This window comes from Artemia franciscana, unplaced genomic scaffold (genome assembly GCF_032884065.1).
Source record: "Artemia franciscana unplaced genomic scaffold, ASM3288406v1 PGA_scaffold_36, whole genome shotgun sequence".
Taxonomy (NCBI): domain Eukaryota; kingdom Metazoa; phylum Arthropoda; class Branchiopoda; order Anostraca; family Artemiidae; genus Artemia; species Artemia franciscana.
In genome coordinates this window covers 1098853-1116935 of record NW_027062672.1, presented here as the reverse complement: position 1 = coordinate 1116935, position 18083 = coordinate 1098853, and the positions used below count along the sequence as shown (strand labels likewise).

Here is an 18083-nt window from a genome sequence, read left to right as displayed (position 1 = left end):
CGTCACGTTTTGTGCCGTAGGTAAAAGATATTCATGAAACTTATTCAAGATCATTTGAACACTTTGGTAGTTTTGGGAGTTCCCTGTGCTCCTACCCAATTTGATTTAATAGTTTGCCGACAAAAGAGATTTGAAATTTCATTGTCTTTTCAGTCAAACCATTGATTCTTCAAATCTCCCGATGATGACTAGTCCCCTAGGAAAATCCACTAGTAGGCCCCTGTCTTTGTGACGGTCAGCCTATACTAAGGCTTACAAAATGATTTTAAGGTACCGCATCCTCTTAGGAGGCTCTTAAAAAGTTATCAAACTTGCAAGGATTTAAAATGATTTTTCCAAAATTCCCCAATCTGAGTGGAATTTCGAGCGGTTATGCAAGTACTGATTAAATTTGAATTCATGGCATGAAATGGATATGAAATCTCCTCCGAAACTAAAGCACTAAAAAAACAGCTGGTCAGTTTTATGTAAGTTTAAGAGCAAAAGGAATTTAAAAAATAATTTTGAAAGAAAATCATTAAAATAAGTTAAAATACAAACTAAAAAAGGCTGGAAACATGCATACCACATACGACCCTGGACATGACTACATTTAAGACAGAGACACCAAGCATATACTGTGTATTTCCTATGACCATAGCCGAAACACAAGTAATGACTATCCATTTTGTGTGATGTGGGTAAAGATCAGATACTCTACCACCAACCAATCCAGCTACTGTTCCAGATATACTGTACCCTAAAAAATAAATAAATATATATATCTATATATATAAAAATAAGTTGTCTGTGGATCTGTGGATCGTGGATCAGGTGACGTCACCTGAAAAAACTGGATCAGGTGACGTCAAAACTGAAAAAACTAAAAAAAGGCAAAAACTACAAAAAAAACTAAAAACTAATAAAAAAAATAAAAAAGCTAAAAAACTAAAAAAACTAAAAAAAGGCAAAAACTACAAAAAAAACTAAAAACTAATAAAAAAGCTAAAAAACTAAAAAAACTAAAAAAAGGCAAAAACTACAAAAAAAACTAAAAACTAATAAAAAAAATAAAAAAGCTAAAAAACTAAAAAAACTAAAAAAAGGTAAAAAACTAAAAAAACTAAAAACTAAAAAAAACTAAAAAAAAGGAAAAAACTGAAAAATAAGCTAAAATAAAGGTAAAAACCAATAAAAAACTAAAAAAAAACTGAAAAAACTAAAAAAAGGCAAAAACTACAAAAAAACTAAAAACTAATAAAAAAAGTAAAAAAGATAAAAAACTAAAAAAACTAAAAAAACTAAAAAAAGGTAAAAAACTAAAAAATAAAAAATAAAAAAAACTAAAAAAAAGGAAAAAACTGAAAAATAAGCTAAAATAAAGGTAAAAACCAATAAAAAACTAAAAAGAAAAAAAGGAAAAAACTAAAAAAAATTTTCATCTAAAAAACTAAAAAAACTAAAAAAGGTAAAAACTAAAAGAACTAAAAAAGAAAAAAATAAATGACGACACTCAAAGAGAAAGCGACCAGGACAAAAGGAATGTTCGATTAGCAATCAACAAAGCACCGGGACACAGGGAGTATAAATGACGACCTGGACATAAGTAAAAAAAAACAACTAACAAAACTAAAAAGAAGGTAAAAACTACAAAAAAACTAAAAAGAAAAAAAAAAACTAAAAACTAATAAAAAAACTAAAAAATCTAAAAATCTAAATAAACTAAAAAAGAAAAAAAAAGGAAAAAAATAAAGGAGAAAAACAAAACTAAAAAACGAATGTATATACAGACCGGGACACCGGGATACAAATGACGACCGGGACACAGGGAATATAAATGACGACCGGGACACAGGGACACAACTACAACGGGGACACCGGGGGAAACAGGGGGATATAAATGACGACCGGGACACCGGGACAGGGAATGGTCGATTAGCAATCACCATCAACAAAGCTCAAGGGCAATCATTAGAATCATGAGGTATAGATCTGAATACAGATTGTTTTCCCATGGACCATTATATGTTGCGTGTTCAAGAGTCGGTAAACCTGACAATCTATTTGGATCAGGTGACGTCAAAACTGAAAAAACTAAAAAAAGGCAAAAACTACAAAAAAAAACTAAAAACTAATAAAAAAAAATAAAAAAGCTAAAAAACTAAAAAAACTAAAAAAAGGCAAAAACTACAAAAAAAACTAAAAACTAATAAAAAAGCTAAAAAACTAAAAAAACTAAAAAAAGGCAAAAACTAAAAAAAAAATAAAAACTAATAAAAAAAATAAAAAAGCTAAAAAACTAAAAAAACTAAAAAACTAAAAAAAAAGGTAAAAAACTAATAAAACTAACTACAAAAAAAACTAAAAACTAATAAAAAAAATAAAAAAGCTAAAAAACTGAAAAATAAGCTAAAATAAAGGTAAAAACCAATAAAAAACTAAAAAAAACTGAAAAAACTAAAAAAAGGCAAAAACTACAAAAAAAACTAAAAACTAATAAAAAAAATAAAAAAGCTAAAAAACTAAAAAAACTAAAAAAACTAAAAAAAGGTAAAAAACTAAAAAAACTAAAAACTAAAAAAAAACTAAAAAAAAGGAAAAAACTGAAAAATAAGCTAAAATAAAGGTAAAAACCAATAAAAAACTAAAAAGAAAAAAAGGAAAAAACTAAAAAAAATTTTCATCTAAAAAACTAAAAAAACTAAAAAAGGTAAAAACTAAAAGAACTAAAAAAGAAAAAAATAAATGACGACACTCAAAGAGAAAGCGACCAGGACAAAAGGAATGTTCGATTAGCAATCAACAAAGCACCGGGACACAGGGAGTATAAATGACGACCAGGACATAAGTAAAAAAAAAACTAACAAAACTAAAAAGAAGGTAAAAACTACAAAAAAACTAAAAAGAAAAAAAAACTAAAAACTAATAAAAAAACTAAAAAATCTAAAAATCTAAATAAACTAAAAAAGAAAAAAAAAGGAAAAAAATAAAGGAGAAAAACAAAACTAAAAAACGAATGTATATACAGACCGGGACACCGGGATACAAATGACGACCGGGACACAGGGAATATAAATGACGACCGGGACACAGGGACACAACTACAACGGGGACACCGGGGGAAACAGGGGGATATAAATGACGACCGGGACACCGGGGCAGGGAATGGTCGATTAGCAATCACCATCAACAAAGCTCAAGGGCAATCATTAGAATCATGAGGTATAGATCTGAATACAGATTGTTTTCCCATGGACCATTATATGTTGCATGTTCAAGAGTCGGTAAACCTGACAATCTATTTATATGCAAAGACAATGGGACAGCAAAGAATGTTGTATATTCGCTAGTTTTACGTAGTTAAAACCATATATATATATATATATATATATATATATATATATATATATATATATATATATATCTATCTATATTCACAGGTGGGACATAGGGACACAACTACAATGGCGCGTAACTATTATGGCGCGTAACGACTTACGCGCGCGGGGGGGCTTGGGGGGGGGGGCGCGAAGCGCCCCCACCAACTAGGTGTTGGGGTGGCGCGAAGCGCCACCCCAACAGCTAGTATATATATAAAAATAAGTTGTCTGTGTGTGTGTGTGTGTGTGTGTGTGTCGAGTGACGTCATGTTTGTGTGTCGACCGACGTCATGTTTTCGACTGACGAAATTACAGACCGGGACATCGGGACACAAATGACGACTGGGACACCGGCACATAGGGAATATAAATGACGACCGGGACACTCAAAGAGAAAGCAACCGGGACACAAGGAATGTTCGATTAGCAATCACCATCAACAAAGCACCGGGACACAAATGACGGTCGGGATACAGGGAGTATAAATGACGACCAGGACATAAGTAAAAAAAAAAACTAAAAAAACTAAAAAAAGGGTAAAAACTACAAAAAAAACTAAAAAGAAAAAAAACTAAAAACTAATAAAAAAACTAAAAAAGCTAAAAAACTAAAAAAAACTAAAAAAGAAAAAGAAATAAAAAAAGGAAAAAAAGGAGAAAAACAAATCTAAAAAAAAATGAAAATAAAAAAAAAACTAAAAAGAAAAAAAACTAAAAAAAAACTAAAAAAAAGTAAAAACCAAAAAAAAAACTAAAAAGAAAAAAGGGGAAAAATACAAAAATTTATTTCATCATATACCATTTCAAAAACGAATGTATATACAGACCGGGACACCGGGATACAAATGACGACCGGGACACAGGGAATATAAATGACGACCGGGACAAAGGGAAACAACTACAACGGGGACGCCGGGGGACACAGGGGGGTATATAAATGACGACGGGGACACAGGAAATGTTCGATTAGCAATCACCATCAACAAAGCTCAAGGGCAATCATTAGGATCATGAGGTATAACTAAAAAAACTAAAAAAAGGTAAAAAACTAAAAACTAACAAAAAGACCAATTCAAAAATGAATGTATATACAGACCGGGACACCGGGACACAAGGAATATAAATGACGCCCGGGACATTCAAAGAAAATCACAGACTGGGACACCGGGACACAAATGACGACCGGGACACAGTGAATATAAATGACGACCGGGACACAGGGACACAACTATAACGGGGACGCCGGGGGCAATGGGGTATATATAAATGACGACGGCGACACAGGGAATGGTCGATTAGCAATCACCATCAATAAAGCTCAAGGGCAATCATTAGAATCATGAGGTATAAATCTGAATACGGATTGTTTTCCCATGGACCATTATATGTTGCATGTTCAAGAGTCGGTAAACCTGACAATCTATTTATATGCACAAACAATGGGACAGCGAAGAATGTTGTATATTCGCAAGTTTTACGTAGTTAAAAACATATATATATATATATATATATATATATATATATATATATCTATTTATATTCACAGGTGGGACACAGGGACACAACTACAATGGCACGTAACTAATATGGCGCGTAATATATATATACATATATATACATATATATATATATATATATATATATATATATATATATATATATATATATATATATATATATATATATATATATATATATATATATATATATATATATATATATATATATATATATATATATATATATATATATATATATATATATATATATATATATATATATATATATATATATATATATATATATATATATATATATATATATATATATATATATATATATATATATATATATATATATATATATATTTATATATCCCCCCAAAAAAATAAAAAACCAAAAGCTGATTACGAGTATATTATTAATGTCTAGTAATTATAACAATGATATCTTATAACCCCTTCCTCCAAGTGAAGTATTTTTAAGCAGTATTGTTGCGCAGAACAGCGCTAATCTGTAGCATCTATAATCTATATTCAAGGCAGTTTTCATTACAAAAAATGACACTAGAATCAGGTTATCTAATCATTTGGTATTTGTGTACGACAATCTAGAATATAATCTGCTGAATAGACAGTTAAAAGTTTTTTTTTGTATTTGTTTCATTACCTTTTTATAAAACTTATAAATCTAATAATTATTGTGAATCTATGAAGTTTTTAAATTAGCTTCCCGGAATTTAATAGCGTATTGAGCTTCGAATTAACCTTCTTTGTTTCCCATAATACCCTTTCCAATATTTATGCATAATGAACTTTCTGATAGGGTTCAAAATAGATCGCAGGATTCTTACCCATTGAACTTTTTTCGCATTTGTTCCACCATATGCCATATGGATACCCCCCACCTTCTGCTATCTGTCATGTATCTTGGAGTGCCACTTGCACCACCACGCATGGCTCAGTTCTGCAACGCCTAGCTGGCTCCACCTGGCTTAGATGACTACTAATAGAAGACAACTGTATACCATAAATCTTATATTTTGACAGGTACTTACAGTGTTATGTAGTCCAGGTCACGATCTACAAAGATGTTTCTAAAACAAATTCCAAGAACCTTAACATCTGACTAATCTAGTCTGAAATGCAAATGAGTTTAAAATCCATTTCACCACGTTTCCCTTTTGTAGATTTACTTTTCCCATCACTAAGGCACCACTAAGGCGGTAACGAGAAACCTTAGCAGCGTCTATGTGTCTGGTGCCATTCCAGCGTCTAGTCACAATTTTGAGTGCTAACGTCACAATGAACTGTTAGAATTGGAAGACCCCGGGCCACGCTCTCATCAATATGTCTCGAATTATGCTTCTTAAGTAAACCTTTATACCCAGGGCCGTAATCAGAATTTTTTGGGGGATGGGGATTACAAAAAACTCTAAGAAAAGAAATTGGAAATGTTGGGTGTATACTCACTCTTACCCTAGGGACCCATTGTTTTAGTCTTAGCCCCTCTCCCTCATATTGAAAGTCAGCGTTGGAGAATCCACGAAAGAGGCTACAGCTGCTTACATGAGCTGTACTGGTTCTAGTTGTTTACCGCCCCCCCCCCGGAAAATGCGTCCCTGCTGAAAGCAAATTATTCCCAAGAATTTTCACCTCACTGGAAATTTCCCAGACAATCCCCCCTGCAGAAAAATCCCCCCGAAAAATGTCCTTATGTTTCCCAATAACAAATACTATGTGTAAGCAATGGACAAATTACAAAACTGAGAAAGGCACTAAAACTTCTACAATGGGGTTCTCTAATTGTTTTGTAGTTAGGGAGGGAGGGAAATACCTCAAAGGGCGCATTTTAATGCCGAAACATCCCAGGTTTCATTGAGCGATCAGATAAATACAGACTTAGTTCTATGGGGAGACGAGGGGAGGATGGAGGTAGACACTTATGCATGGTACCCAGTGCCTTGACCAGGATTTTATTTGGTGCAGGAGGTATTTTCTTCAGAGGCGGGGGAGGGAAAAAACTTTAAAAACGCATCAAAAATGTAAAATTCACATTTATTCCTGGTCTACGCTGTTATTATCAAAGTAAACAAAAGCATTAAAAGCCAAAATGAGCAGAATTTATTCCGTGTAGGAGGGTGACTGCTAGTTCATCATCCATACCTCCACATCATGGTTGCAGACACTTTGGAGGCTGCTCATTATATCAGAAATTGAGAGTTCAAGTCCTTCTTTATAGGTCAAAAGGGATTGGAGACCAACCAGCCGCGGGAGGTGGTGTATTTTCTCGGGGTTATTTTCCCAGTGGGATTTTCCCCGGAGTGTATTGTCTGGGGGGATTTTTTCACAGGGGTTATTTTCTGGGGAGGGGGTATTTTCTGGAGGGGGCGGGGGATAGACGCCAGCCACTGGCTGTACCACGGCCTTTTGAACAGGTTGGAGCTTAAGATTTAACATCTGAAGCAAAATTGGTAAAATATTCAGAAACTGTGTTTATAAACATTACTAGGAAAAGAGCTGACTTCTTCGACTTTTTTCTCACCTCTCTCCACACGACACATCCCCTCTCTTCTACCCTTACATATTTTTTATCGTGGCCTCACAATATTTATAAGTTTTGTTTTCATTCATAGGGTTAAAACATTATTACTTTCATAGGGGGTGATGTGATAGAAGCCAAAGAAACGAAGGAAAAATAATTTGCAATTTCATAAGTTAAATACAATTAATTTAACACAATAATTTTATAGTTTTTTTTCATTCCTCTAGGGGTAAAAAACGATAAATATCATAAGGAGTAGTGGCAGGTAAGTAAAAGGAAAAATTATAAGGCTGTGAATACCCAGAAATTTCCTGGGTATATATACAACAATGTGCAATCAACTTTTGTTTATTCGGTTATACAGTTTTTTTTTCTTTTCTAAGAAATCCAGCTTTGAGGAACATCGGACTATTCTAACTGATTCTTTTTTCAATCATTTTCAGATCCGGCTAAAGAAAACATTGAAATCTGTTGTATATTCAGCTAGGAAATTCCTTCTGCACTTTTCCTAACTAAATTCTAACCTTATGTCAACTTATCCTTCGAAAACATTTTTTGAGCGTTTCAAATAGGAAGTGCCAGAATTCTAAGAAAACGGATATCTAATAGAACTAATAGAAAATAATCATATCTCGAAAAAACGCATACATTTTAAGCATCCCTATACCAAAGAAGTAAAATCTTACCAGCAATGGCTAATCCCAGAAAAAATTCATCTGTGGCTCCCAGCGATTGAAGAAACTCCCATGCTGAGGGCAGTATTACGGCTGAAATTGACAAAAAGATTATTTGACATTATTATAAATATATATGCGTTTATCATGAAAAATTAAGTCATAATTTAGACACTCAATCATTGGTGTCAATTCACGGAAATGTAAGGGAGGGAACGAAACGTATTTTGTGAAGTCTATGGGGAATTTGTTTGTCATTTTTCAAATGAAAAAATAAAAAAGGCATTTTACAATGAAAAAGGGATTCTTTTTTCATGAAAATACCTCAAGAAAGGTATTCTTCCAAACTAAAGTGGGGCAAAAATCTAGAACGGCAACACCCCCCCCCCTACAACTTGAAACCCATGTAGTTTTTGATACTAATAAGATAAAATGAGTAATTCAAGCAAATTGAATATTTATACTAAGTAACCTACACTTATCAAGATGAAACTTGATTTACATAAGAATAATTAAAACCATAAACAAAAACAAAAGCATAATTTGGTCGAAAGACCGCTAGATAACACCTGGTTTGACTATAGATGAATATTAGTCAAGTTCCATCAGAGGGCGAAGATGTTTTTCTGAGGGATTCAAAAGACCAGGCTAGCAAATCAAGAGATCCAAGTGTTGGGCTGTGGGTTCAAGTCCTTCGACAGGTGTATTTTTTAATAGAATTATTTAACAGAGCTTTCATCAAGAAAACTATTTTACGTTAAAATAGCAGTTAAGCACGAGAGCATCAGGAGCGAGAAAAGTTTCATTTGGGAGGTTTCAATTTTCAAATACACTTGGAACTTACCCAATACAAAATATTTTTTAGGGATGGATATATATATATATATATATATATATATATATATATATATATATATATTACATATATATCAGATTATTCAATCACTGAAATTTTGCTATATTTATTCTATCTCGGAAACCAATTTTGAGCGCTGCTTCCCAGCGCTCTAAGCGCTGTTTTCAGCTTTTTTTTGTTTTGTTTAAATCCCCAGCATGTGACTGAAATGATGAACATGTGAACACTGAACATGTGACTGGAGTTCTGAAAATTTGAAAAAGCAAAAACTTGATCCAGCGAATACAGCCCAAATGTATCGAAATGTAGTAGCAATTTTGGATTGTACCATGAAATGTCCAAATGTACCAGGACCTCTAGATTGCACCGCAAACGGCACAATTTTACCGTGCTGACAACACTGGTTTTAATATTAAGAAAGCAGGCTATTATCAAACGCTTAGTCAAGATTTAATTTAGAAAATTGATCGACTCAATTTGGAGGTAGGCAATTCTAGTTCTAGGTTTTTATTTATTTATTTTGTGTAACCAATAGGTGTATGGGTCAATTTCAACAGAATTGCTATCATACGATTATAATTATAATAATACATAAATGCTAAGAATAAAACTAATTTAATGTTTAGCTCAAAATTTAAAGTAAATTATTAATAAATGAATTTAAATACAATTATCAAAATGAATACAACAAAAAGTAAAATAATATGTATACGAAATCTATGCTTTAAAAAAATTAGACATCGATATATTTGGGCATGATTACATTACGTGAAGATCTATATAGATTAATATAGAATAAATTTACTTCTTTAGTCAATAAAAGAAGAGCTGATAAGGTCAAGTTCACAATATGAAATTTCATTCTGACAATAAATGCAGGATATCACCAAGCCTATAGTTACAATTCCGTTTAGGAATTGTAACTATTGAACAGTTGCATAGTCATTATATGGCCAAAACATCAATTTTTCACAATTGTAATTTCGTAGTTCTATAAAATTTTATTAAAAATACAAAATCACCCATTCTTATTATTCTGAAAAATACAGTAATTTTTAGCGAAGCAAGCCTTTTTTCAAATCACTGTCCGTCCACCGAAAATTATCTTCAAGTATCAAGTATCAGTATCAAGTACCCTCTGTTAGGAAAACTAATACGATTACCCTTAGTTGTTTTTAATAATAAAATACAAGAAAAGTGTTTCTGATGGAAGTAAAGAGTGAAGATGAAACCTAGACAAACAAAAATTATTATTTCACAGATTATGCAATATTATCTGCAATATTAGTTCAAATAAATTGACTAATAATTTATGCCCTGAATTTATAGAATTTTGAAAATGTAGTATTTGTACCGAAAACACAAAATTAACACAGCAAAAGACAATTACGAGCAGAAAAAGTCCTTAAGTATCCAGCACAAAATACAAGAATAGCATATAATGCTCTCAATAGTCTTTCACCGGTCATAAATTCAGTATGCGATTTTGATTATATCAAAACTTCAATTAAGATCAGTTTTCAGTAAAAGCACTAGACATGCAACAAAACATCAATTGAAAGATGGCACTGGTTGGAAAGAAGGTTTTCGTTGTGTCAACAAAAATAATGTCAAAAACTAGAAAATCATAGCTTGATCGATTAGAATCAATAACGTTAGCAGACATTTTCGCAGTAGCTGAGGTTGCAAATGTGATGCCCAAGACGCAATTTAGTCACGTAACACTTGTACTACAAAAGCGCGAAATTGATTTTTATAGCTTGTATCAATAGCAATTTGTTCTCAACTATTGCCAAGAGATGGTGCTAGTCTTTGTATCTTAGGCGAGATTCATCTTACTGATAAAAAATGTTCTTCCAAGCTTTAATCTTTTCCAATTTCGAAAAATAGCCCAACCCACATTAGGTGAACGAAACGGTCTATCAGGAGGCCCAGACATAAAGGAAAAACACACATGAGTACAAAAAATCTTTTTTTCTGGTGACAAACGAAGTTGCTCATCCCCTGTTGTTTTTACTATTTTTACCCTTCAGCAGACTAGGCACATGCGAGAGAGAGTGGGGGGTTTTGGACCAGTACCTCCCTGAACTTGCAGGATTTCCCCTACCCTTTCTTGTATTTCTCATATAATACATTCATTTTAAACTACCTGAAAAGATGACCCCCCCCAAAAAAAAAGAAAAAATATACCCCAGAAGTAGGGAGTCTCGTAAGAATATCACTAAATTAGTCACCTATGGATAAGGCACCCTCGAGGAGATCGGGCGAAGACTGGACATATGATTGTCGTCTTTTGAAATTATTTTTAACTTCATTTTTCTGACACTTTAGTAGCCTTAAGTATTAAAAATATAGTCCAATGTGGTTAAAATATACCGTGTTTATTACAGTAGACAGAAAAGTATCGGGACTGTTCCTATAATTCATGCAAAGAGCTTATTTTTTAAGTTTCCTATTTACGTTCATGCTTCAAGCTGGTAATAAATTTTCAAAATTGTCTGTTTAATATGCACCCTATTTATAAAAAACCCTAATGTTAATTTCATAATTAATTCCAAGTTTTATGAGTATTATCTGATCATCAGACGACAGATGAATAAATCAGTCTCCTGGGATGAGGTGAACTGACAAGTAATTTTAAATGTGGAATAAAACAATCGAATTGTAAGCAGGGCAGAATTAATTAATGGAGAATATATAAATCAGCTATTGTCATTACAAATTAGTTTGACCCCTCTTAATTAGCCACTGGCGTAAATTCGAGATACGCCTCACTCTATATTTTCAAAAAATATCTCATTGGGACATTTCCCTTGAAAATGCGTTTTTGGTATTTTAATTGAGAAGAAAGATAAATATGCCCCTCCCCTCTGTTTTGAGAAATTCATTTTACCTTAAAGAAAGTTAGGCTTTAGTTTTGGAAGAGAATTGACGCGCTCAGGAATCGTAATTTTATTCTGGGCTGTAAAACTGGAGTCCTAATCATTTTTTGCCTTATGCCAGAATTTGTAAACCTTGTTATAGGTCATAAGTTGTTAATACTTTTGAAACCTGGTCATATATTCCACGAAAATCTAAAAAAGAAAAAGTTACCAAAAACCCATGATATGTGGATCCAAAAGCTTTCAGACCCATTCAGACTTTAAACAGTCTGTCAAAATAGTAAAAGCTTGGCTTGGTTTAAGATCCTCCTTCCATTTTCAAACAAACAAATTTCATGTATCATTAATCAGCATTCATTCAATTCTTAACTAATCGGATCAATTACGTAATCTTTGAAATAAAAAAAAGGCATACCCTTGGGTTTAGTCAGGTATACTGGAGGAAGTTTTAGGGTCCAAGCTCCAGTCCCACACCCCTGACCAAAAACACCAGCTTACCTGATAGAACAAAGTATAAGTGGAGAAGAAACAACTTGGACAACAGACAAAGGTGGCACTTACCCCCATCCATTAGAATAACCAATATTCCCTCCAATGACGTCTCAAGTTTTTTAAAACTCAAATGTTTCATACAGCTCCGACTGAACAAAAAAATGAGAGGACATGCAGTAGCATCAATTCACGAGAATATAGATGGGCAAAACGTAGCTTCCAAAATCTAGGGGGAACAAAAATTCCTTTTTTCCAATGAAAACTCCAAGAAGGGCATTTTTCAATGAAAATACCCCCAAAAGACATGTTTCAAAATCCAGATTGGAGGGGGGGGGATAATGTCTCTTTTCCAATGGATATCATCTGGAGAATATTCAAGGACATCCAGTTGAATCCCTTTACTTTGTTTAAAGCAGAGGCCACAATGAGGAAATGGTTGGAACAGACAACGTAGTGCACGCGTGGGACAAGCTGTACAACATCTGTTGACTCAACTCAATCAGTCTCTGCAGTGTTATGTTTCTTCCCAAAAGTGCCTCAAGACCTCAAAGTGAGCAAGGAGAGTTGTAAACCGGATGATTCATCCGAGAATTTCAGAAGTCCATTTTACATCCTATAAGTGTAAGCTTTGAAGCATTTGATTGATGGTAAAATCCAAGATAAGGGGCTTTTTGCTACTTTGGAAAGCTATTGAGCTAGGCAAACTGAAATTTCAAGAATAGATTGCTAGCACTTGCTAGGCTTTGAAAACGTGTTTCCAAGTCTCTAGCTTAACCCTTTCCTCCTCTCCAGGGAGAAAAGTTTCAAATCTCAACTTAGGGTATTGCAAGGCATGACAGGTTGCCGAAAATGGTTCCTACTTTGAACAAAATTCAAATTTACTTAAATTCTTAGCTCATTTTACCAATATGGTAACCTAACCCCTTTCTGAGATAGCAAGAAGTTACTAAAGGTTAAAATTAAGAATTAATTCCGTTTCCAAAAATCATGAAGCATTACTTGAAGTCCTGGCTAACAGTTACTTGAAGCCGGGGGCCTCTGGGCTCACCCTCTTCCTTTTAGGTCATTACGAAGCTACTGAAATGGGGCCGTCCTGATAATAAATTTCTGCAATTGAGCCTGATAAAACTCGAGGGTTATTTCTATACTCAAGCACATAAATTAAATGAACAGCAGCAAATTCAGGACATTCGTTCCAACAGATAGTTAAGATTAAAACCAGCGAAGCAACATATTGTTTTATTTTCCTCACTATTTGTTTATGGATGACAAATAGACCTTTGAGGGGTGCATTTCAGTCAAATTACATTAAAGAAAGAGTACAAACCATATTCAACGCCTCCAAGGAACAGATAAAATCCAACTAGGATGTAAGCAAAAGTTCTTTTGGTTCTGAAATTCATTCCCTAATCAAACATATTCACAGACCAGAGTTCTGATAATGAGTGCCCCTGTCTAAGATATTTCAGCGACTAACCTGTTTTAACCTAATCAGCTGATTCTGAATGCATTAAATTTCTCCTCCGATGTTCAACCCAGGCTGTTTTTGTTTTCCTTTGGCGCTACTGCAACAGTTACGTATGCTAAATGATTCATGTATTTACTTTTGAGCGGTGAGAAACGAACGCCCTAATTAAGAACACGCTAAGGGCGTGGCTGGGGGCTGAAACTTTACCTACTATGATTTGGCTTTTTTGCTTATGCTTGAATCGGAAGGGAGTGCTGTAATTCATTTTCACCGGGAAACACCGACCATAGGAACGGCTATGCCTATAGATTATGTTCCAAGGGAAGGGAGGCATGGTCTTGTGTCAGAAAAGGGACTTACCACAAGGTTTGGCTAAGACCCTCAATCAGACTATGGTTAAGACAATTCTGGGACGTAGTCAGGGGGGGAGCATTTGGGTAAAATTCAAGATAAGAGGCTTTAATATATCTTGGGAAGTAGTTGAGGAAGGAGAATGAAACTTTCAAGAATGAATCCAGAGCCTCAATGATCCCATGTGAAGATGCTCTGAAGTAACTACCTCCACCTCTTTGCCCTAAAAAGGGTGCTGTCCTTTGATGTAATTTTGAAATCCTTGTATTTTTATGAGATTTTCTACTAGAAATAATCTTTGAACAGCGTTTAATTTACGCATCGTAGGATCATAATAGAGGCTATGTTGACCCTGGGGGTGGGCGGGGGTAATTATTAGACCTGTCAAAGTTTTTGGACAAAATAGTATTTCAAGAGAAGGATCATTAGATCATAGCTTCCAAAAATGGTCATCGGCTTACGAGTAGGCACTCGTAAAATGTTTCTAGCGTCTTAGACACTGTACGAGCATACTGTTTTCGCGTGAAATAATCGGCGGTCAAAAATGCTCTTTTTTTTAAATCAGGCATATTTTCTGAGGCTCGTGGCCATTTATGGGTACAATACATTTATACATTTGAAATTGTTAACACTTTGAACTTTTGTTTTAAGAATACGAGTCGGCATGCTTTTGATTGTGTAGACCTGTTTTCGTGGTCCATTCCCGAAGTAAAAGCCGACCCCCCCCCTTGCAAAAGTCAAGATCTACCAATATTTAAGGATGTAAATACAAGAAAATACACTATTCGCCCTCCCTCTTCAGGATTCTTGTAAGTTTAGGCTACTGTATTTATGCAAATTAATGAAAGAAGAAAACCGAGGGTCTTTACAATAGAAACGTGCAACCACACTTCTTTACATTTTAAAGTTACGTTTTAAAACACTATTTTGTAAGTCTGAAATTCCCGAACATCACATTTTCGTTGAAATAAAATAGAATCAGGAACAAAAGAAAAGTAGGTGGAAAAAAACAGAAACAAGGCAAAATAGCCATTATAAAAGCCGAAAATGAACAGAATAGGAATATATGAACAGCTTAACTGTTTCTGTTCTGTTTTTTTTTTTTTTTTTGAATGAACAGAACAGATGCAGGTACTTTGAAAACACAGCATACACAGGAAACAGAAACTGTGCGTAATCTTACTTACGATGATACCAGACCCATACATTTTGGTATCACTAGACCGAGGAAAGAAACTCAGATATAAAGGAAAATATGAAAATCAAGCTGAACAAGGGACTAACAAAAAAAGAGCACCCGGAGACAAACAAAAAAAGCTGTGAAACTGAGTGTAAAAACAGTCCCGAACAGGATGAGAAGGTGGCAGCTCTCAATATATTCCTACGTTCGTTTTAAAAAGATATTTCAGTGAAAAGGGGAATTGTGATTCTTCTGTAGTATCTGCTTCAGCAAAAGTTAAAGCAAGTATGAAAACGATAAAACTTGTCCTTTTCTAACTTTCAAGTCAGTATCACTCCACAGAAAAGACAAAGCTATGACCATAGTGCTTCCATCACAAATTTTAAAAAGATGTAAAAAAATTGGTTCAAAACCTGTGAAACATTTGCGACAATGAAAAGTCCATTTTGCTTCATCTTATGAAAGAAGTGAAGAAAGTTGTTCCGAAGTAACAACCCTCTCTGCTCATCTACAAAAGCAAGGAACGTCACTCTACAGTATGTGAATCATTCTTTTAACTTTTTGAATCAAAGGTAATCCGTATTAAACATACATGGTGTGAACGGTTAAAGTTGCTATTTAGTTACTATCAGTTACTAGAGTAAGCAGCTAAATATCCCATCTCTCCATAGAAAATACTATATGTAAACGACGAAAAAATCATTTGCCCCTAGGCCTTCGGGGAAAGTGACAGTTATAGCCACAATCACGCAAAAGTGTAAAATCTTGCTTAGTACCCCCTCTTTGACTCTCAAAAATTTCAGGTCAAATTTAAACAAATTTTTCACTTATCTAAATCTTATTTTTTAGCCTCTGCAAAATTGTTAATTAACTCGTCCCAATTGATTGTTCTAATTCTTTGCATTATATGCTCATTAACTCTAAATCACTACTGATTGACATGATTGCTGACCCCTCCCTCCCCCCCCCGCTCCAAAGAAGTGACGACAGCTATGAAAAACTTGAAAAATGGACGTGCATCTAGAGTAGATGGGATCACGGCAGAGATGCTGAACACATCCCTTCGAGCCTGGATAACTGTTTGAACTGCTCTCCTAGTCGTTGTCTCGAATAATGAAACAGTCTCAAAAGATTGGAAAAGGGGTACACTGGCCAAACTCTTCAAGAAGGGTGAGGCGCAATTCTGTGACTACTGGAGGGCATTCAACTTTCGACCTGGTAGGTCTTGCTCTGATCTTATTTTCATTCTTAGACTAATGGTCGAAGAGTCCAGAAAATGGGACAAAATATATACATGTTTTATTGATTTTGAAAAGGTATTCGATTCTGTTGATCGAAAGATTTTGTAGAAGATCCCGAATTATTACGGATTACTTGATAAAAAAAAAATAATGAAATCACAGAAAAAGGCTTGAATTGGATGCTAGGGCCCTGGTGGAATTGAATGTTATGCCCCCGCCCCCCCCCCCGGTGGATCTGACTGCTAGTCCTCCAGTGGCATTGAATGCTAAGACTCCTAATGGAATTGCTCACTAGGGGTCCCGTTGGAATTGACTGCTAGGGCCCCTGTTGGAATTGGATGCAAGGCCCCCAATGGGATTGGTTGCTAGGGGCACAGCGTCTTGAAGGTTCCCTACTTGGGAGGGCCCTGAAGGTTTTTTCCTGGCCCTTGCAGGTTTTTTAAGTAATTAACATTGCAACCACCTGCATCTATTAGATGACATTTCCCTATTACATAACATGCACCTGCGTCTCGAAAAAAATTAATAACACCTGCGTTTTGATGAAACTTAAAAAAAAATGTCTGGACCGGTATTCGAAGGAGGTACTGTGTCAGAGAATTCGCAATGCTGGTACTATAATAGCTGCGCACTTAGTTGTCAAAGCATTTTTGAAAATACATGCAGCATCTATATTTTGGAAATCTAAATCATCTTTTAAAATCATTTCAATTAAGGTTTTGAGTTAAAGTTTCAAATCATAGGTTTGTATTTTTTGGTTTTTGTCTATAGCAAGCTGGATGTTCAAATTGCGATGTTCGTAAATTTAATAGGATTAATTATTAACTTCTGCTATTGTTAAACGACCTTTAATAAGCAGCATTTCAAATTTTTTTTTTCATTAACTAAAGCAATGGTACTGAGAGATACAGCTAAATGTCCATTTTTATCTTCTGAAGTATATGCTACAGCAAAATCCATTCATCACAGCTATTTTTTTTTACACACCATCCATTCATCTCAGCCCCCTTATATTCAGCCCTGTCTAAGTTAACCTAGATTCAATTCCTCCCAATGCAAGTCAACTCCTGTTCAGCTGAATTCTCATTTATTTTTACCTTCATTCAACTTTTGCTAGCCTTGTTTTACCTAACCAACCATGATGATTGAGTTGTAACCTAACTTAAGTTGAAGGGGGTTGAGTTCACAGTTTATTTTGACAGACATCTGGGCACACTTCATAAAATAATAATTTAATCGATTGTTAGTGCAGCATTGTATGAAAAGTATAACATTCAGTAGATAATAGGATTTAATAGAAGTAAGTATATAGTACAACTTCGATAATAGCGTCAACCCTTTTTGGTATAGTTTTTGTTCTTAATTTTAATTATACTATGGGCATTTTGTTGTTAATTTAAAGTGGTTTATGAGATGTACACATGCCTTACAAATATAGCTATATTTTATGCCTAAGAAAGTGTCAGAATAAAATGGCCCATTCAGTTAAACGAAGTGAAACATATATTAAATATTGTTTCCATATTTTCAAAGTTTT

General features: G+C 34.2%; 2 protein-coding genes across 3 annotated transcripts in view; one reads left to right on the top strand and one right to left on the bottom strand.

The window, feature by feature from the left end:
• LOC136041751 (uncharacterized) overlaps positions 1 to 13803 on the bottom strand; it is a 37813-nt gene extending 24010 nt beyond the window's left edge. The window contains exons 1-3 of the mRNA XM_065726506.1: positions 13634 to 13803; positions 8089 to 8169; positions 566 to 739 (exon numbers count right to left, since the gene is read on the bottom strand). Coding sequence (XP_065582578.1) covers positions 566 to 739; positions 8089 to 8169; positions 13634 to 13709 — 331 coding nt within the window. The 5' untranslated portion in view covers positions 13710 to 13803. The remainder of the gene's footprint in view (positions 1 to 565; positions 740 to 8088; positions 8170 to 13633) is intronic.
• LOC136041752 (BMP and activin membrane-bound inhibitor homolog) overlaps positions 12867 to 18083 on the top strand; it is a 55714-nt gene continuing 50497 nt past the window's right edge. For both annotated transcript variants that reach the window (XM_065726508.1, XM_065726507.1), the window contains exon 1: positions 12867 to 12927. In XM_065726508.1, coding sequence (XP_065582580.1) covers positions 12882 to 12927 — 46 coding nt within the window. In that variant the 5' untranslated portion in view covers positions 12867 to 12881. The remainder of the gene's footprint in view (positions 12928 to 18083) is intronic.